Genomic DNA, 16,949 nt, shown 5'->3' on the forward strand with positions numbered 1-16,949 from the left:
GTCAGTCATAGAAATAAATGGGTCCGTAATTACGGACGAAATCTACGGTCGTGTGCATGCGGCCTTAGACCCCATAGATCGGGGGGCTGCTGCTGCCTCGCCATCTTTTGTCATCCTTTCTCGGCTTCTTTAGGGATGAGCGCTCTTGCTGACCCACGCTCCGTCACAACAATAGGTCAGGTTTGGTCTTTTAGGAAAGTATCAGGAAATGTTTGAAGGTCTCCTAATAAGTGTCCTAGTTACATTGTTAATTTCTCTCTTTCAGTCACTTGAATAAGAGGACCACTTACCTAGACCCCAGACTTGCCTTCACGGTTGAAGATCAACCAGCAAAGATGAACACAAGACAGAAGTATGATGGGAACACCACCGCTATGGATATTCTTCAGGGGTGTGATTTGACCGACAAGGTGGTTATTGTCACCGGAGGAAACTCTGGGATTGGTAAGGACAAAGGCAGATATTTTTTTTTTTTTTACATGATGTGTCCAAAATTCCACCATTATTAAATAAGGTATTGTGTGGGTTACGTCTCCGATCCTCTATATGGCATAGCACTCCTGCGGAAGCAATTAGATGCATGACCTGCGGTAGTGAGCGTGAGCCGTGGATTTTCGTCACACGCAGAGCGGCTGCTTCTATAGTCTACAACGTTGCCGCTCCTTCCTCTTCTGTTTAGTTACATTATCAAGAATTCTGGATATGTCTGGGCGACATCATTGAAGTTGCTATTGCATCTCTCACTCCCATTTGACAAGTCCGTCAGAATGCTCTTGCTCATAGAGGGGGGTCCCAAATGCGGCACCCCCTTTTGATGTCCATATGCCCTAATAGGGGCATATGGACAGGGATTGTCTTTATGAAACGACTTTGCTCACTGTATACATGAAAAGTTAGGCAACTTTCTAATATACTTTGTGATTTCATTTTTCACCATTTTCGAAATATTTGTTTGCTGTCAGTGAATGAACACATTGTTCACATTCAAAGGCAGCATAATAGCTGAGAAGTGAATTCAATTGTATCCAGTCTTGGCAATGCTCTGTGAGCTAGATACATTAGACTGACTGAATCACGATATACTGCAATACATTAGTATTGCAGTATATCATGCAAGTGCTCCAACGATCGCTGGTTCAAGTCTCCTAGGGGAAACTAATAAAAAAAGTAAAAAACAGTCAAATAAAGTTTATTTTTTATGTACTAAAAAAAAAGTATTAAAAGTTAAAAAAAAACTTTTTCCCTTTTTTTTACCCTAAATCAAAGGTAAAAAAAAATAAAAGTTAACATAACTGGTATTGCTGCGTCCATAAAAATCGGAGCTCTTCACAGTATTGCGTTGTTTAACCCGCTCGTTGAACTCCGTAAAAAAAAATATATATAAAACGCGGAAATTGATGTTTTTGGTCACCTTAGCTCTCTAGAAAAATGAAATAAAAAGTGATCAAAAAGTTGCAAATACCCCAAAATGGTATCGGTGAAGATTACAGGTCGCTCCGCAATAATTAAGCCTATACATCGCTAAATTGACGGAAAAATAAAAAAGTTATGGCTCTCAGAATACGGCGACACAAAACATTTTGGGTTTTTTAGCAAATATATTTTTTTTCTAAAAGTGGTAAAACCTAAAACAAAACATAAAAAAATGTGGTATCGCCATAATAGTATCAACCTGTAGAATAACGTGCACATGTAGTTTTTACCGCCTGATGGACGCCGTAAAAACAAAACCCCCCAAAAAATGGCGTAATCGCAGTTTTTTTCCCATTTCACCCAACAAATATTTTTTTTTAGCTTCTCCGTACATTATGCGGTACAATAAATGCTGCCATGAAAAACTACAACTTGTCCCGCAATAAACAAGACCTCTTATGGCTGTATTTTGGAAAGCAGGGAGGAAAAAAACGAAACTGAAAAAACTCTAGTTGGCTGTGTCTCGAAGAGGTTAAAGCAGCAACCAGATTGGTTGTCCTGGAAAACGACTCCACTTTTCCTTGGCACCAATTCTGATACATCACCAATAAAGTATATTTGAAAGTTGTAGAAGTTTTCATTTATACAGGGATTAAGCATCCCTTACGTAAAACCGGAAACACCTCTAAGGCCTTAATACGAACGCCTTCATATGAACGCTCGTTCCCGATCATTGTCCAGTGTAAATCAGCCGATGAACGAGCAAACCGCTCGTTCATTGGCTGATCTGCTCGTTTATTCGGCCAATAAAGTAATTTCTAGTCGGCAGCACCTCTCCCTTGGTAAGATGGAAATGTATGGGGACGAGCGATCGTAATAACAATCGCTCCTATTTATATATAACCAATCATTGCTCCTTGTGAAACGAGCGCTCTCATCGATCTGTACTTCTTCTCAAGACCCAAATTGGCCCGTGTAAAAGGACCTTAATAAAATTTGCCCTTCGAGAGTATGAGAAAGTTGGATGACAACCCCTGTGGACAATGTAACAGTGGGCCGTATAAGCTTCCACCCAGCTTAACCAGAAACAGATCTAACTATTACCATTTATGTTCTGACACTCCCTTTAATCCCTACATAACTAGACAGACAGGAATATGGAAAAGCTGGATGATCACCCCTGTGGATACTGTACCACTGAGGTATCTAGCCTGTCACCCAGCTTTTCAGGAAACCACTAAATAGAATATCTATCTACTCGACAGTGGAGAATGAGACTTGTTTAGTGAAGATGTTATTGATTTTATGGGCTCTGAAAGGTCATGTCCAAAATACCTAGGATATGTCATCACTTTATGCTCGGTGGGAGTGTGACTTCTGGGATCCAATCCGATCCTGAGATTGAGGAGGCCGTAGCGCTAAATCAACACTGCGGCCCCTTCATAGGATTGTTGGGGTCTGAGATCGGACTCTCACCGATCATAAAGTGATGGCATATCCTAGTGATATTCCACCACTTTATAAGATGGAAAAGTAAGAGGTGCTACATCGTCTTCTTGATTATTCCACACTAGTATCATACGATCTGCCCCCCCCCCCTTCCCTTTTTGGAATATCTCTCCTTCCACGAGACGTCTTAGTCGTAGCTGATGAGCTTTCAAGCCCCACCACACTTTGATGAATTGCTTCATAGTTTTGAAGTCTTGCGGTGAGTGGAGCACACAGGAACATATGTTCTTGTAAAGTCGTGGTCATAGCTCTTGTAGGGTTGGTGTGTATTTTACTATGGAATATTAACATTTCCGTAGGGATGACTGACACGCGATGAACAGAATTACTTTCCTTTGAAAACACGCAGACAGAGAGAGGGTTCGGAAAGAATAACATTTGCCGAGGATCTTTGCCTTGAATACCGAGTGATCTCTTTCACTGTGAGCGTCTCTATAACAGGTGGTGGAATTTGACTATTGCTCAAATATTGAACGTTATGCCAAGCCACCGGAGACCCTGTTTATCACTGCCAAAGACCCACTTAATACCGCTCCTCTCTGCCGCTCCCTGAGAAGCCCGCTGTTTTCCAAAAAGCTTTTGACTCTTGGCACCGGGATGGTGTCAGTCCTGCCAGACTGAAATCCTGAGAAGTTATATTACGGGCTCTGATAGTAAGAGAAGAGCTTACTTCTCATATTAACCCTTTTAATGCCGCAGAGCTTTTGCTTGTAATGACTAAGTTCTCAAGTAGGTGAGATGCAGATGCATCGGCTTGACTTGGCACCGTTATTTTGCAAGCACTCAGCCTTATTACAGTGCTGGTCAAGTAGTAGTAGTCTAGCTGCCAACCGCATCTGTAATATTGCTTTTTATATTAATAATAAAATATTTTACTTAAAGAGGACCTGTCAGCTCCCCTTTACATGTGTTTTTTTTTGTTTTTTTTAGTAAGTACTTGTATTGCCCCTAAAATAACGAGTCTGGAGCATCTTTTCTTTGAACTCTACGTTGTACCGTTCCTCTGTTATTCCTCCTACAAATGTATGAATAAAATCACAACTGGGTGTTACCAGTTGGGGGTGTGTCCTTACACAGAGTGACACTGTCCAATCGGTGCTGACAGTGTGAGACTGTGTAGGGACACGCCCCTTTGACAAAGGAAATGTTAACACCCAGTTGTCAATTTTTGTATACATTTCTAGTAGGAATAACAAAGGAACGGCACAACGTAGAGTTCTAAAAAAAAAAAGAGGCTCCAGAATTGTGATTTTTATGGGGAATACAAGTATTTAGTAAAATAGACATGTCAGGAGAGATGACCGCTCCTCTTTAAAGGGTACCACGACAACACATTTTTGCTTTTATCATTTTGTAGATCAGACAGGCCATTAAAGTAAGTTACATGGGGGTCCCAGTTCTGGGAACCCTAATGATACAAAGAGCGAGGGGGCCCCAAGAGCTTGACACAAAAAGTCTTTAGCACTTTGCGATGTTCCCGTTAATCTCTATAGTGTAAGAAAGCACATCCTCGTCCTATTCTCTGGCCAAGAGCTGGAAATTGGGGCTCCTCGTTCCTGGCATCCGTGTAATTCCTAGTGGTCAGGCCCCAGCCTAAATTACTTTTATAAACTCTAACATGTTCTAAAAGTAAAAAATGGGGTATCGTTGGACATAACTTTACTGCACACTTGATTTTTTTTTGTGTGAGTCTTCCAAAATAGGGGAGATCTCCTGGAAATCACAGGCACGAAGTATACGGTGACCACATGCATCTGTAATAAGGCTTTCTCAAAGCAGTAACCACTAGTGGGGGAGCATGCTGCTTATTTATTTTTATTGCCCCCATTACCCCATTAGGAGCAGTATAAATATGTATTCAGTGAGCTCCCCTAGTGGTTGCTATGTGAAGGGAAGCACTATGTGAGAAGTTTATGAGTTGGTATTGCTTATTGGAGTTGTTCACTGGCACTGTTAACGTGGTCGCTCTGGTGATGCGGTAAATATTAGGGCGGGTTTACTTAGAAAAATAATCTGCCGCCTCCCTAAAAATGTTTTGTAAAGTGGGCAACTTTGTTTTACAGTTTACATATAGAACTAATATTTATAAAAAGTGGTTACAGTACTTTGTAAATACATTGTATTACTTATCTTATACTGATGCAGAGTTACAGCCTGCATTATACTCTAGAGCTGCACTCACAATTCTGCATTCTTCAGATTTCTAATCTTGCAGCATTTTTTGCTGTGCGTATACAAAATTTTAGCTCTGGAAAGCAGAGGCCTTTCTTCTTTTTTTTATTTTATTATTTATTTATACAAAATATAATAAAGACATAACAGTACAAATAAATCAACTCTTGCATTCTTTTACCAAAATTTGAACAATGTACAGTAAGGTACAGAATTCTTTGGACAGTGACACAAGTTTTGACATTTTAGCTGTTTACCAAAACATATTGAATATACAGTTATATAATCAATATGGGCTTAAAGTGCAGACTCTCAGCTTCAATTTGAGGGTATTCACACCCTAATTTGAGGAAGGGTTTAAGAATTTACAGCTCTTTAATATGCAGCTGCCTCTTTTTCAAGGGACCAAAGGTAATTGGACCAAAATCTCAAAAGCTATTTAATGGGCTGCATGGGCTATTTCCTCATTAATCCATCATCAATTAAGCAGGTAAAAGGTCTGGAGTTGATTCCAGGTGTGGCATTTGCATTTGGAAGCTGTTGCTGTGAACCCACAACATGAGGTCAAAGGAGCTCTCAATGCAAGTGAAACAGACCAACGTTAGGCTGAAAAAAATGAAGAAATCCATCAGAGAGATAGTAAAAGGTTAGGAGCGGCCAAATCAATTGTTTGGTACATCCTTGAAAGAAAAAAAAGAGCGCACTGGTGATCTCGTGAACTCCAAAAGGTCTGGATCTCCACGGAAGACAACGATGATGGATGATCCTTTCCATGGTGAAGAAAAACTCCTTCACAACATCTACCCAAGTGAAGAACAGTCTCCTGGAAGTAGGTTCCTAAGTATCGAAGTCTACCATAAAGAGACGACTTCATGAGAGCAAATACAGAGTGTTCACCACAAGGTGCAAACCATTAATCAGCCTCAAAAATAGAAAGGCCGGATTAGACTTTGCCAAACAACATGTAAATTGTAAATAAAATAAAAAAGAGGGATACTGTAGGCGCTGCTTGGTTGATAAAAGTTGGTTTATTGCATAAAGCAAGGTAAACAGATTGCTACGCGTTTCAACGCCGGACTGGCGTCTTCTTCAGGCAGATAACCTAGGTTATCTGCCTGAGGAAGACACCAGTCCGGCGTTGAAACGCGTAGCAATCTGTTTACCTTGCTTTATGCAATAAACCAACTTTTATCAACCAAGCAGCGCCTACAGTATCCCTCTTTTTTATTTTATTTTATTTACAATTTTAATCAAGGCAACTCCTTTAGGTGTTTGCGTTTGGGGATCGGCAGCAGCTTGCACCTCTTTGCATTTACCTGCCAGTATTTGCAATTTGGAAAAGGAAGCACATATTTTGTTTCCCTGGAAAAACAAACCTCTTCTGGCGCCGTGTCCTTTTTTTCTTTTATCTGTCATTAAACAACATGTTAAGAAGCCGCCCAGTTCTGGAACAGCATGAAACTAAGATCAACCTGGACCAGAATGATGGGAGGAAGAAAGTATGGAGAAGGCTTGGAACGGCTCATGATCCGAAGCACACCACATACTCTGTAATACATGGTGGAGGCAGTGTGATGGCATGGTGGAGGCAGTGTGATGGCATGGTAGGGGCAGTGTGATGGCATGGTGGGGGCAGTGTGATGGCATGGTGGGGGCAGTGTGATGGCATGGTGGGGGCAGTGTGATGGCATGGTGGGGGAAGTGTGATGGCATGGTGGGGGCAGTGTGATGGCATGGTGGGGGCAGTGTGATGGCATGGTGGAGGCAGTGTGATGGAATGGTGGGGGCAGTGTGATGGCATGGTGGGGGCAGTGTGATGGCATGGTGGGGGCAGTGTGATGGCATGGTGGAGGCAGTGTGATGGAATGGTGGGGGCAGTGTGATGGCATGGTGGGGGCAGTGTGATGGCATGGGCATGCATGGCTGCCAAAGGCACTGGGTCACTAGTGTTTATTGATGATGTGACTGAAGACAGAAGCAGCCGGATGAATTTTGAAGTGTTCAGGGATTTACTTCTCAGATTCAACCAAATGCAGCAAGGATGATTGGACGTCGCTTCACAGGACAGATCGACAATGACCCAAAACATCCTGCGAAAGCAACCCAGGAGTTTATAAGGCAAAGAAGTGTAATATTCTGTAATGGCCGAGTCACCAGATCTCAACCCGATCGAGCTGCATTTCACTTGCATAAGACAAAACTTAAGGCAGAAAGAGCCACAAACAAGCAACAACTGAAGACAGCGGCAGTAAAGACCGGGGCAAAGCCTCACAAAGGAGGAAACCCAGTGTGTGGTGATGTCCATGGGTTCCAGACTTCAGGCAGTCATTGCCTGCAAAGGATTCTCAACAAAGTATTAAAAAAAAACAACATTTTATTCATGGTCATTTTAATTTGTCCAATTACTTTTGAGCCCCTGAGATGTGTAGAAAAATGGTTGCAATTCCTAAACGTTTCGCAGGATGTTTTTGTTCAACCCCACAAATTAAACCTGACAGTCTACACTTCAATTGAAGGAAGAGTTCTGGTCCCACATCCTCTACTAGCATTCTTATTATTCCACTGACCTCTGTCCAATACTTTCTAAATTTTTCACATTCCCAGAATATATGAAACAAGGACCCATTCTCCTCTCCACACCTCCAGCAGTTTGGAGGGTACATTTTTTTTTAAATTCTATGAGTTTTCAGCGGTACCGGATACCAACGGGTCAGTATTTTATATCCTGTTTCTTGTATTTTACTACATATGCTTGCTTTGTGGATTAATGTATATACTTTATCCCTTTGGTCAGCTGGAAACCTAATTCGTGTCCCTGTTTGATGTGATCGACATTCTACAGATTGTAGAAAAGGCATTCTGTACCCCCCCCCTCCTCTGATACACAGTTCCTAAAACTTTGTACGTTTCCTATCCATCTCTCATTTGGGACATTCCTGCAAGAAAACGTATCACTTGATTTGTTCTCCATATTCCCAACGGGCAGGGGTCAATTGGCTGTACTTTTTGTTCTTTTCAAAGCCAATTTTGGTCCCTCCTGAAATGCATCCCTCTGTATATACCCCTCTTCCTCCACTTCCTAAAAAATTGGGTCTTCTACCCCTGGTGCAAACTCCCCAGTATTGGTATCATGGGAGATTGATAGGGAGTGGCCTTTCAATCACAGCTCTGCGTCCTTGTCTTACAAAGTGAGATACATGTTTAACAGGATTGACCTTTCCTGGAGGTGTTATATGTTCTTCTCTCTTCAATGTCTCCTCCCTTCTATCTCTTCTCGCCACTATCTATTCTCTCTCTCTCTTTCTCTCCTTTTGTCTTCTCTTTCTCTCTCTCTCCTTTTGTCTTCTCTCTCTCTCTCTCTCTCTCTCTCTCCTTTTGTCTTCTCTCTCTCTCTCTCCTTTTGTCTTCTCTCTCTCTCTCTCCTTTTGTCTTCTCTCTCTCTCTCTCTCTGTCTCCTTTTGTCTTCTCTCTCTCTCTCTCTCTCTCTCTCTCTCTCTCTCTCCTGTTGTCTTCTCTCTCTCTCTCTCCTTTTGTCTTCTCTCTCTCCTCCCTCTCCTTTTGTCTTCTCTCTCTCCTCTCTCTCCTTTTGTCTTCTCTCTCTCCCTCTCTCTCCTTTTATCTTCTCTCTCGCCTCTCTCTTCTGCTCTCTACGCCTCTCTCTTCTGCTCTCTACGCCTCTCTCTTCTGCTCTATCTCTTTTCTATCTCTTATCTCTTCTGTCTATCCTCTCCTACTATCTCTCCTGTTTAGTCCTCTCTCTTCTCTTCTCCCTTCTCTATCTTCTCTCTACTGTCGCTCCTCCCTTCTTTCTTTCTTTCTTTCTTTCTTTCTTTCTTTCTTTCTTTCTTTCTTTCTTTCTTTCTTTCTTTCTTTCTTTCTTTCTTTCTTTCTTTCTTTCTTTCTTTCTTTCTTTCTTTCTTTCTTTCTTTCTTATCCTCCCTTCTACTATCTCTCCTGTTTACTTCTCCTCCCCTCTCTACTGTCTCTCATATCTCTCTTTTCTATCTTCTTCTACTTTTGTGGAGAGGTCTAACACAGGCATGGGTTGTCATAAGCAACTCTTTCAATTTTTCTTTGCACTTTTTCTCCCTCTAATCTCTTCCGTTGTATTGTACTTATTTTGTATAAACCACACGTGGTGATGGATATAAAACTTATAGAAAACAAATGCTTTCAATACTCACATTGAAAGCTCAGGGTGGATGTAGGATCCAGACTCAGGAGGTGATTTTGTTTCACATAATGAATTTCATACACCTACTGTATTGCAGTCTGATTTTTAGCTGGGTGACATACTACATTTTGGCCATTAGAGGGCAGTATTGCTCTTCAGTATTGGTGTAACACTACTTCTGCGTAATACTAATTTGCCTTAAAAAAACTCTGAAGTGACTGTTTAACCCTGAAACTTTTATTTTACATCCAAATATATGCAGTATCAATTACAAGTATTTTTCACCATATATTATGTAGCCTTTATTTCTTTGTGAGTTTGAATTCTCTGTTCTTCTTTTCAGCACTCAAAATAAGTTTTTTTTTTTTTTATCATAACCGTGGAATATAACTAGTTATTAATGAGTCCTTGTATTTCTCATCTGTGAGCAACAACCTTATCCAAACCCTAAAAGTCCTCACAAGCCTTGCACGTACTGTCGAAAGTCAAGGAGAGCCCCTCATTGCTTATCCACGTCCACTGTTGCTGCCTATCTATTCATCCGTACAAGGAATATGTTACAATCAGGGACCCTCTTTTAGGCCTAGTTCTCAGAGTTTTATCTGCCTGCACTTTCTTTGGCGTTTTTTTTTTGCTGCGTTTTTCGGCCACGGCCATTGAGTCCGCCAGCTAAAAACGCAGCGATAACTGCTTTCTAGGCCTCCCACTGATGTCAATGGGAGGTCCGAGACGGAAACGCGGGAAGAAAGAGCATATCAGTTTTTTTTCCCCCCGCAAGCCTTTTTCAATGGGAGTCAATGGGGGAAGATGTCGGATATTTTTTGGCGCGGTTTCCGCGTCAAAAACAGCGCCAAAAAACCGAGTGTGAACTAGGCCTTAGGGATCGGAAGCTCTCCTGGTGCTGGTTCATACTGTCTGCGCTTTCATGGGATAAGAGGGTCTATTATTTGTACAGCCCCTTTTTCTCATTCCTTGAAGGAGAGAAGGGCAGTATCACCCTGGGACGGGTTTACATATTTGGTGAGTGCGCTGATGGAGAGGGGGTATTTGGGGGTCCTGCTTATTTTCTACTGGGTAAGGGGCAATTATTTTTTGTGCTTCTGTTTATTACATGTTGAATTCTTACAATGTACAAGTGACTTCAGCAGAAACCCCGATGCAGTGCATATGGCCTATGCTGTAGCAACTTTGCACTATGCCTCTTATACCCTTGGTCTTACACGCGACCCTACCCCTATTGTATAATAGGACACTTGCTCCTGTGGCTTTATAATCCCATGTACCTGTCTTTTAGCCACAATGATGGCCGCCTCTCTGGGGGTTTATATCTCTACTTCCCACTGTTACCCTGGGCTGGGCTCGTTCGCAGAGAGCTAAATAAGTCATGCACCTGTGTCGGTTCAACATGATCAGGACGTATTCTCAAATGATGGATGTCAATCTGAATGTTTCCATTCACTGACCGCAAACGGACGTACTTAGAAACCGTGTGGATAATGGTTCTAGTTATATTAGAAAGCCACATAACATTTCGATCCGAAGCGTGTTAGGGATACGGATGAATTTTACAGTTTTAAGATACGATTATATGGAATGAGCGGCAGATGATCTTCCCCTCATGGGTGCACCGGTCATGAGCCGGACTTAACCGCGCACCCAAGCGGCCAGACAGAGGCACTATATTTTACGGACAGTACTCCAGTCATAAAACTGCCTTTATCTTATTGACAGGCTGCAGGGGGTGCAGTTCGGCTAATAATATTATATCACAAAGTTTGCTCATAGTGCAATGTTGAGAAGAGCCTCATATTTTAGTGAAGTACTCACACTGGACATGCACTTTAATATCTGCTATTGATGCCGTAGAACTACTTTTCCAACGCATACGTTTTTTCACATTCTGCAAGTCTGAGCACATTAAGATTCCTTTAATCCGGTATCAAAGGGATTTCTAATTAGTTCTCTTCTGATTGTGCGAAACTTTACAATATGCTGCAGTTCTGGGCGGTAAACTAGTGTCGGGTTATCGGACTTTCTGGATTATCAGATAATGGATTCAGGGAATTTCACTGTCTTTAACCGCAGTTCTGTTGTATTTTTTTGAGTTTACGTTTTTTACTATACAAGTAAATTGAACAGAAAGAAAGGACAGGGGCTTACAATTCCTTCAGTGGTCTCTCTCTCCACTGGGGCTTAGTTTCAAGTCTCTCCCATGGTGCCTGGAATCCAGCAAGTTATTTCTTATGCCAAAACACACACACGGTAGGTAACCATTACCGGAAACTAACCAGTTAACCCATGGTCTGCTGCAGGACTGTTTTGACAGGGAAAGAAATCGCCATATTGTGTCAGATTAAACATTCATGTCATTGGCCCGCGTGTACAAGAATTGCTGTTTTTTACGTCTAATTGAAGGAGGTGGTTGGAGTGATTGGTGACCATTTTTTTTATTGATATGAGCAGGTGTAGATTTGCGCCATTTCTAACTATTGAACAAATGTAGCGTAAACTTTCGTTTCCTGGGAGACCATGCCCACTTTTTTTCTTCACGCTTCAAATTTGGTGAGTGCCGAGAAAAGTCGCTCATCTTATCGATAAATTCTCATCATGTTATTGCGACGTTTTCTTGGCGCGGTTTAAACCAAAATCTCGCGTATACAGCTTTGTAAATGCGGGCCATTATATGTGCGGCCTGCATTGGGGTGGGCATTAAAGGAGAGCTTCGGCGAATGAGGACCATCGATCCTCGATCCTTTTGGCCTATGGCTTGGAGGGTTGGGGGAATGGTTGTGCGGGTCCTCTCCTTTAGGAGAAGGGCTGCGATGGACCGCATCCTTTGTGAACTTTTTTGTGTGGCACCACGGCACTTTTTTTTGCACTTCAGGTGACAGAAAGCACGACTCGGACTTCCTATAAAAAAAATAAGAATTAGTTGTCTCTAGTTTGGCTGACAACCCAAGTCATGTTTTTATGTAGGGCAAATCAAAATCTTATAATGTGTTTCTCTCTTTTGTTCTAGTGCACCTACATATGTGCTGGAAACAGTGGTCAGGAGTTGTCCGCAGCTTCATTGTTCTCCAGTTGTCCTCCATACTTCATTGGACTGTGCTAGTGTTTCTATAGATAACATCTGCAATGGAGACTGCCATAAGATGTTTTCAGCAATGAATTGGTTGTAACATTGAGGGCCAAAAAGGATTTATTTGTGGTGAGCAAACCTTGGACCCAGTGGCGTGATCTAACTTTGTGTGGCCATCAAAAGTCTACTAATTTCTGTGTCTCCAGGGACATACAACAGAAAATTAAAGGGCTTGTCTGCTTTAGACAATCCTTTTTTCTTAAAAGGATCTCCCAAATAAAATGATCACAGGGTGTCCCGCTGCTGTGACCTTTATCAATCAACTATAATCTATGGGGGACCTGTCAGCAAGTGCTCAATTTCCCTGCAGTGCCACCACAGGAGAAATGAAACATTACACCATTCCAATTGAGTGTGTGTTTAGTAAGAATGTCACTTTAATGACAATCATATGCTGCCATCGTATGCCGGTTGGGATCCGTTTCTTGGCATCGACTGTCATCGAGAATATCCCATTTTCGTTACCCTTCTGGGTTAACCCACCCTGTGTCTGTTCATCGTAACCCTTTCCATTTTTCTCTTCCAAATGTTTAATTTACCATATAGCGATTTAATAATCGCTTTGCCAAGAGTCTGACTCCTGCTTGAAGACCGGCTTTCGTCTCCGCATCATAATTCAGATCATTTCTACGCAGCCTGTAGATCGTTCATATTAATTATCTGGCCATTGTTTTTCTTGCCTGAGCTCCCTGCTTGAAAAAGTACATCACGTCTCTCAATGCGGTGATTAAGCATGAGTGAAAGTTGAGAATGTTGGGCCCCCGGGAAAGGGACTGTACTTGTATTAGACGCCTGAATGGTGTCCTAAGAACTCTCTCTATAAGCCTTTAATAAATTCCCAACCGTCGCCAATGTGGAAGGGGTTAAAATTTTGGTCAGGAGTCTAAGCGCAGGTTCATCTTGTGTTCTGGTTTTCGCTGGCAGCCCCTCTTGCTGCTTCTGCTCATAATTTAGCCGATTTGTAGAAGTGTGTGTTAAACGCGCCTTGGCTGGTGCAGACGGTTTCATCCGCAGATTCTGTGCTTTGGGCTGAGGTGAAGAAAAATTATTTTTTTACTGTCCTCCTACCCATGTGGCTTATGATATGTCTCTAAAAATTCTGGGAAATGATCTGCTTTTCGCAAGCAACAAGGTCTAATATTGCACTAGGTCATGATAACAATTTAGTGAATATATAATATGACTGCAAGTGAATGGGCAGTACCTGCAGAGTGTCTGGACTGCGGCATTATCCGTAGAGGGAAAAGCCACCTGATTGCACCCGCGTCATGCCACTTACCTTATTAGTCTGCTGCTTTATTCATCAAATCTTTCTCGTCGTAAACTTTACAGGGCTGTCAAAGACCTCAACTTTTTTATTTAAAGCCCTTTCCTCCAAAACAGTGCCTCAGAAATAAAAAAGAAAAATACAATTCTACAATATCCTTACATTTAAATTTCACCTGACCCCCTTTTGGTTGTGGATGCTGATGGCTGGTATTCCATCTGTAGTATTGTCCCTCTGCTGGCCATGATTGATCATCGTAGACGTGTCGCCATGGACATTGCATCATCACGGCGCTTTCATGACAAAGATCATCATGGATTGACCATGAATAGCAATAGGGAAATGGGTGGAAAAGTTTAAAGGTAAGTATATAGTAAAGCTCCAGTGGGGTGGTCTCGGACAAGCCTTTTAAATTGAGGATTTCCTTAAAGGGAATGTCTCCTGTATTTAATTTCATTGGATTTAACGGGGTTGTACCAGATTAATTTAAATGAATACCTAACTATAGGGACCCCCCACTGATCATTAGAGTAGGGGTCCCGAAATCCTCCTCACTGCTTGACTGAAGTGAGGAGGACATTGCATGGAGTCGGCGGTCTATGGTAATGAAGGAAACGGGCTGTTTCTGTCATTCTCATAGACATTAAAGAGTGGCTCAGCGCATGCTCCATTTAAGATGAGCAGGGGGTTTGCGCCCCTTGTTCTCGCAATCTGTGGAGGTCCCAGCAGTGGATTGGTGATTCATTTTAGATTCTGGGAATACCCCTTTAGTTTTCTGCACATTTTTTTTTTTTTTATGCCCTACACCGATCATCCTATATTGTACAGATTGTTACGGTCATGAGAATACTAATGTATGTCTAAATTATTTTATGTCTTGCAACTTAAATGTAATAATATTTATTTATTGTAAAAAAAAAAGTTTTTTTTTTCTTTTGAACTATAATGTACTGCCTATATATATATATATATATATATATATATATATATATATATTCTAGTGTATCACCACTTGTACTTAAAGTATACCGGGAGTATTTGTTGCATACTATACCTAAGTATGCCCTAACAGAGAACATTGACAGACAGCCCTGGGGTCTTTCAATGGACCCTTGGCTGTCTGCCCATACAAGGTTTTGGCGGCATGGCGTCACATATATTCCCTATGGCATGATCAAAGGTCTCTCCTTTTATATGTCGTTATCGGTGTTGACCATGGCATATAAAGGTTTAATACGGCCTAAAAAAAAAAACCTATAGTCTGCCAATCTGTTAGAATATAATATTCAGGACGTGCTGGATTATTGAGAGTTTACTATACCGTGCCATAAACAGGGTGGTGGGCTATAAATAACGTGTAACTTGAAGGATGTTTATTTTCTCTTATATCCTCCTCGGCGGTCTACATATATCATGTATATTTTTATTGGCCTGCGGTTGCCATTATTGTTCACCTCTTGTTCTGCTTCAACCTACTTGTTTTTAAATTGGCCTCAAGTCCTGAGCCTCTTGGAGGAACATTTTTATTCTTAATGTGTTCAGTTTGACAATGGTATTCGACACAGATATGTTTTCCAATAGATGTTTTTTGGAAGCCCCCGTGTACTTCTCATAGATTCTGCTCTATGAACGGCCTTCAAGATGTTTGAGATCTTGCGTTTGACACAAGACGTATTACTCTTTCTGCCTGGACAGTGAGACGGGCCGTGCCAACAACATGTGAAACTGGTTTTCACATTAGGCTTGGTTGGACGAGAAACAGAATCTACACATTAGTCATCTTAATTCATTTTCATTGGCTTTCTCTACCACCCTCCGGTCCAAGAACAACACGTGCCAGTTTAGCGCACAAGGGGAGAGGCAGGATGTCGTTTTTAACCTAAACATGATATTATGTTTTAAAATCGAATGTCTACTGTTACAAATGTAGGTTTTACAAGACGTCTTCACTTTGTAAATATAGACATGGCCATTGTTACCCAGATTTATTCTTCAAGATTTCCGGTTTTCTTTTCTGATGGATATAAATGTTTGACAAGTACTAACGCGTTTTGGGGGGGGGGGGGTTCACTTTAAATGATATTAATATGTTGCAATTATTATTATTAGACTTTTGGATGGAAATAATTCTGCATATGCAGTGGTAAAATGTTTTTTTGTTTTGTTGATAACTATCTGCCTGTGTGCCAGAGATATCAGCTGACATTCATCAAGTGAGCTTCAGAAGACGGTAAAACGCGTCCTCTCCGTCCCCCTCCCTTTACAATACACTACAGTAGAGCTTGGCAGACAGTCAGGACTATTATAAGTTGTTTCACTTTTGTAAAAACAATGATCTCTCGGAGCAAAAAAATAATCTATTAACCATTAGTTGTCTTGAGAAGTGCAATCTTATTCTGCATTTGATTTTATAGGAAACTGTGCCGGTCATTCCCCTTTAATAGCCCTGTCCCTATTCCCTATGGATATGGTCATCATAAAGAGGGCTCCTACTTAGGACCCCCCTCTATTAACTGTGACATGCTGCAATGAGCAGCTCCAACTAGGGCCTTTTGCGACCATGTAATACATGGCTACCCATTCGTTTGAACAGGTGCCATGTAAAACCAAATTTCCCCAGTGGTGGAAATGTACAGCTTACTGCCACATCCTCTTTGATAAAAACCGATTACTGGAGAGTTTATCTTCCGGAGCTGCCGCACTCACCTGACAGCCAGCAGGTCCTCATTTAGAAAAGTGGTTCGTCAGATGGGACAATCTGTTTGCTCTGCTGGTAAAATGTGATATCAAAGGTTAGGGGGTATGTCTAATGTAGGGTTGCACGATGTATCGAAATATTGATACTATTTAGATGCCGTGCACCCTCAAACGGTTCAGTAACGTTAATTAATGTATTTCGATACTAAGCTTTAGTGCGCCGCATCACATCATGCTGACCGCGTGCACACACACTTGTCAGGAGCGGGGCAATGTCTGTATTACACAGCCGCAGCCCCGCTCTAACGGCGGAGATCAGAGAAACCTCAATGCCTGCCGCTATTCCCTGAAATGCTGCGACCAAAGCTGACCGCAGCATTCAAGGGGAAAATGAGAAGGGGGATGCCCCTTGGATCGAGGCACATACCATATGGGCAGACAGTCCAGGGTCCAGTGAAGGACCCCAGGGCTCTCAGACTATATTTCCTGTTGTTAGGGCAAACTTAGGTATTTCCTAACAACTGGCTTTGTACGATCAGTTCACAGGCTAATGTACTGGCATATAGATACTAGTCCTT

At 41.8% G+C, this 16,949-nt stretch overlaps 1 protein-coding gene across 5 annotated transcripts in view; it reads left to right on the plus strand.

The window, feature by feature from the left end:
• The window catches only part of WWOX (WW domain containing oxidoreductase), a 736,214-nt gene that overhangs the window by 11,466 nt on the left and 707,799 nt on the right, over positions 1 to 16,949 (plus strand). For all 5 annotated transcript variants that reach the window (XM_075838647.1, XM_075838646.1, XM_075838648.1 and 2 more), the window contains exon 5: positions 266 to 444. In XM_075838647.1, coding sequence (XP_075694762.1) covers positions 266 to 444 — 179 coding nt within the window. The remainder of the gene's footprint in view (positions 1 to 265; positions 445 to 16,949) is intronic.

This window comes from Rhinoderma darwinii, chromosome 9 (assembly GCF_050947455.1).
Source record: "Rhinoderma darwinii isolate aRhiDar2 chromosome 9, aRhiDar2.hap1, whole genome shotgun sequence".
Taxonomy (NCBI): domain Eukaryota; kingdom Metazoa; phylum Chordata; class Amphibia; order Anura; family Rhinodermatidae; genus Rhinoderma; species Rhinoderma darwinii.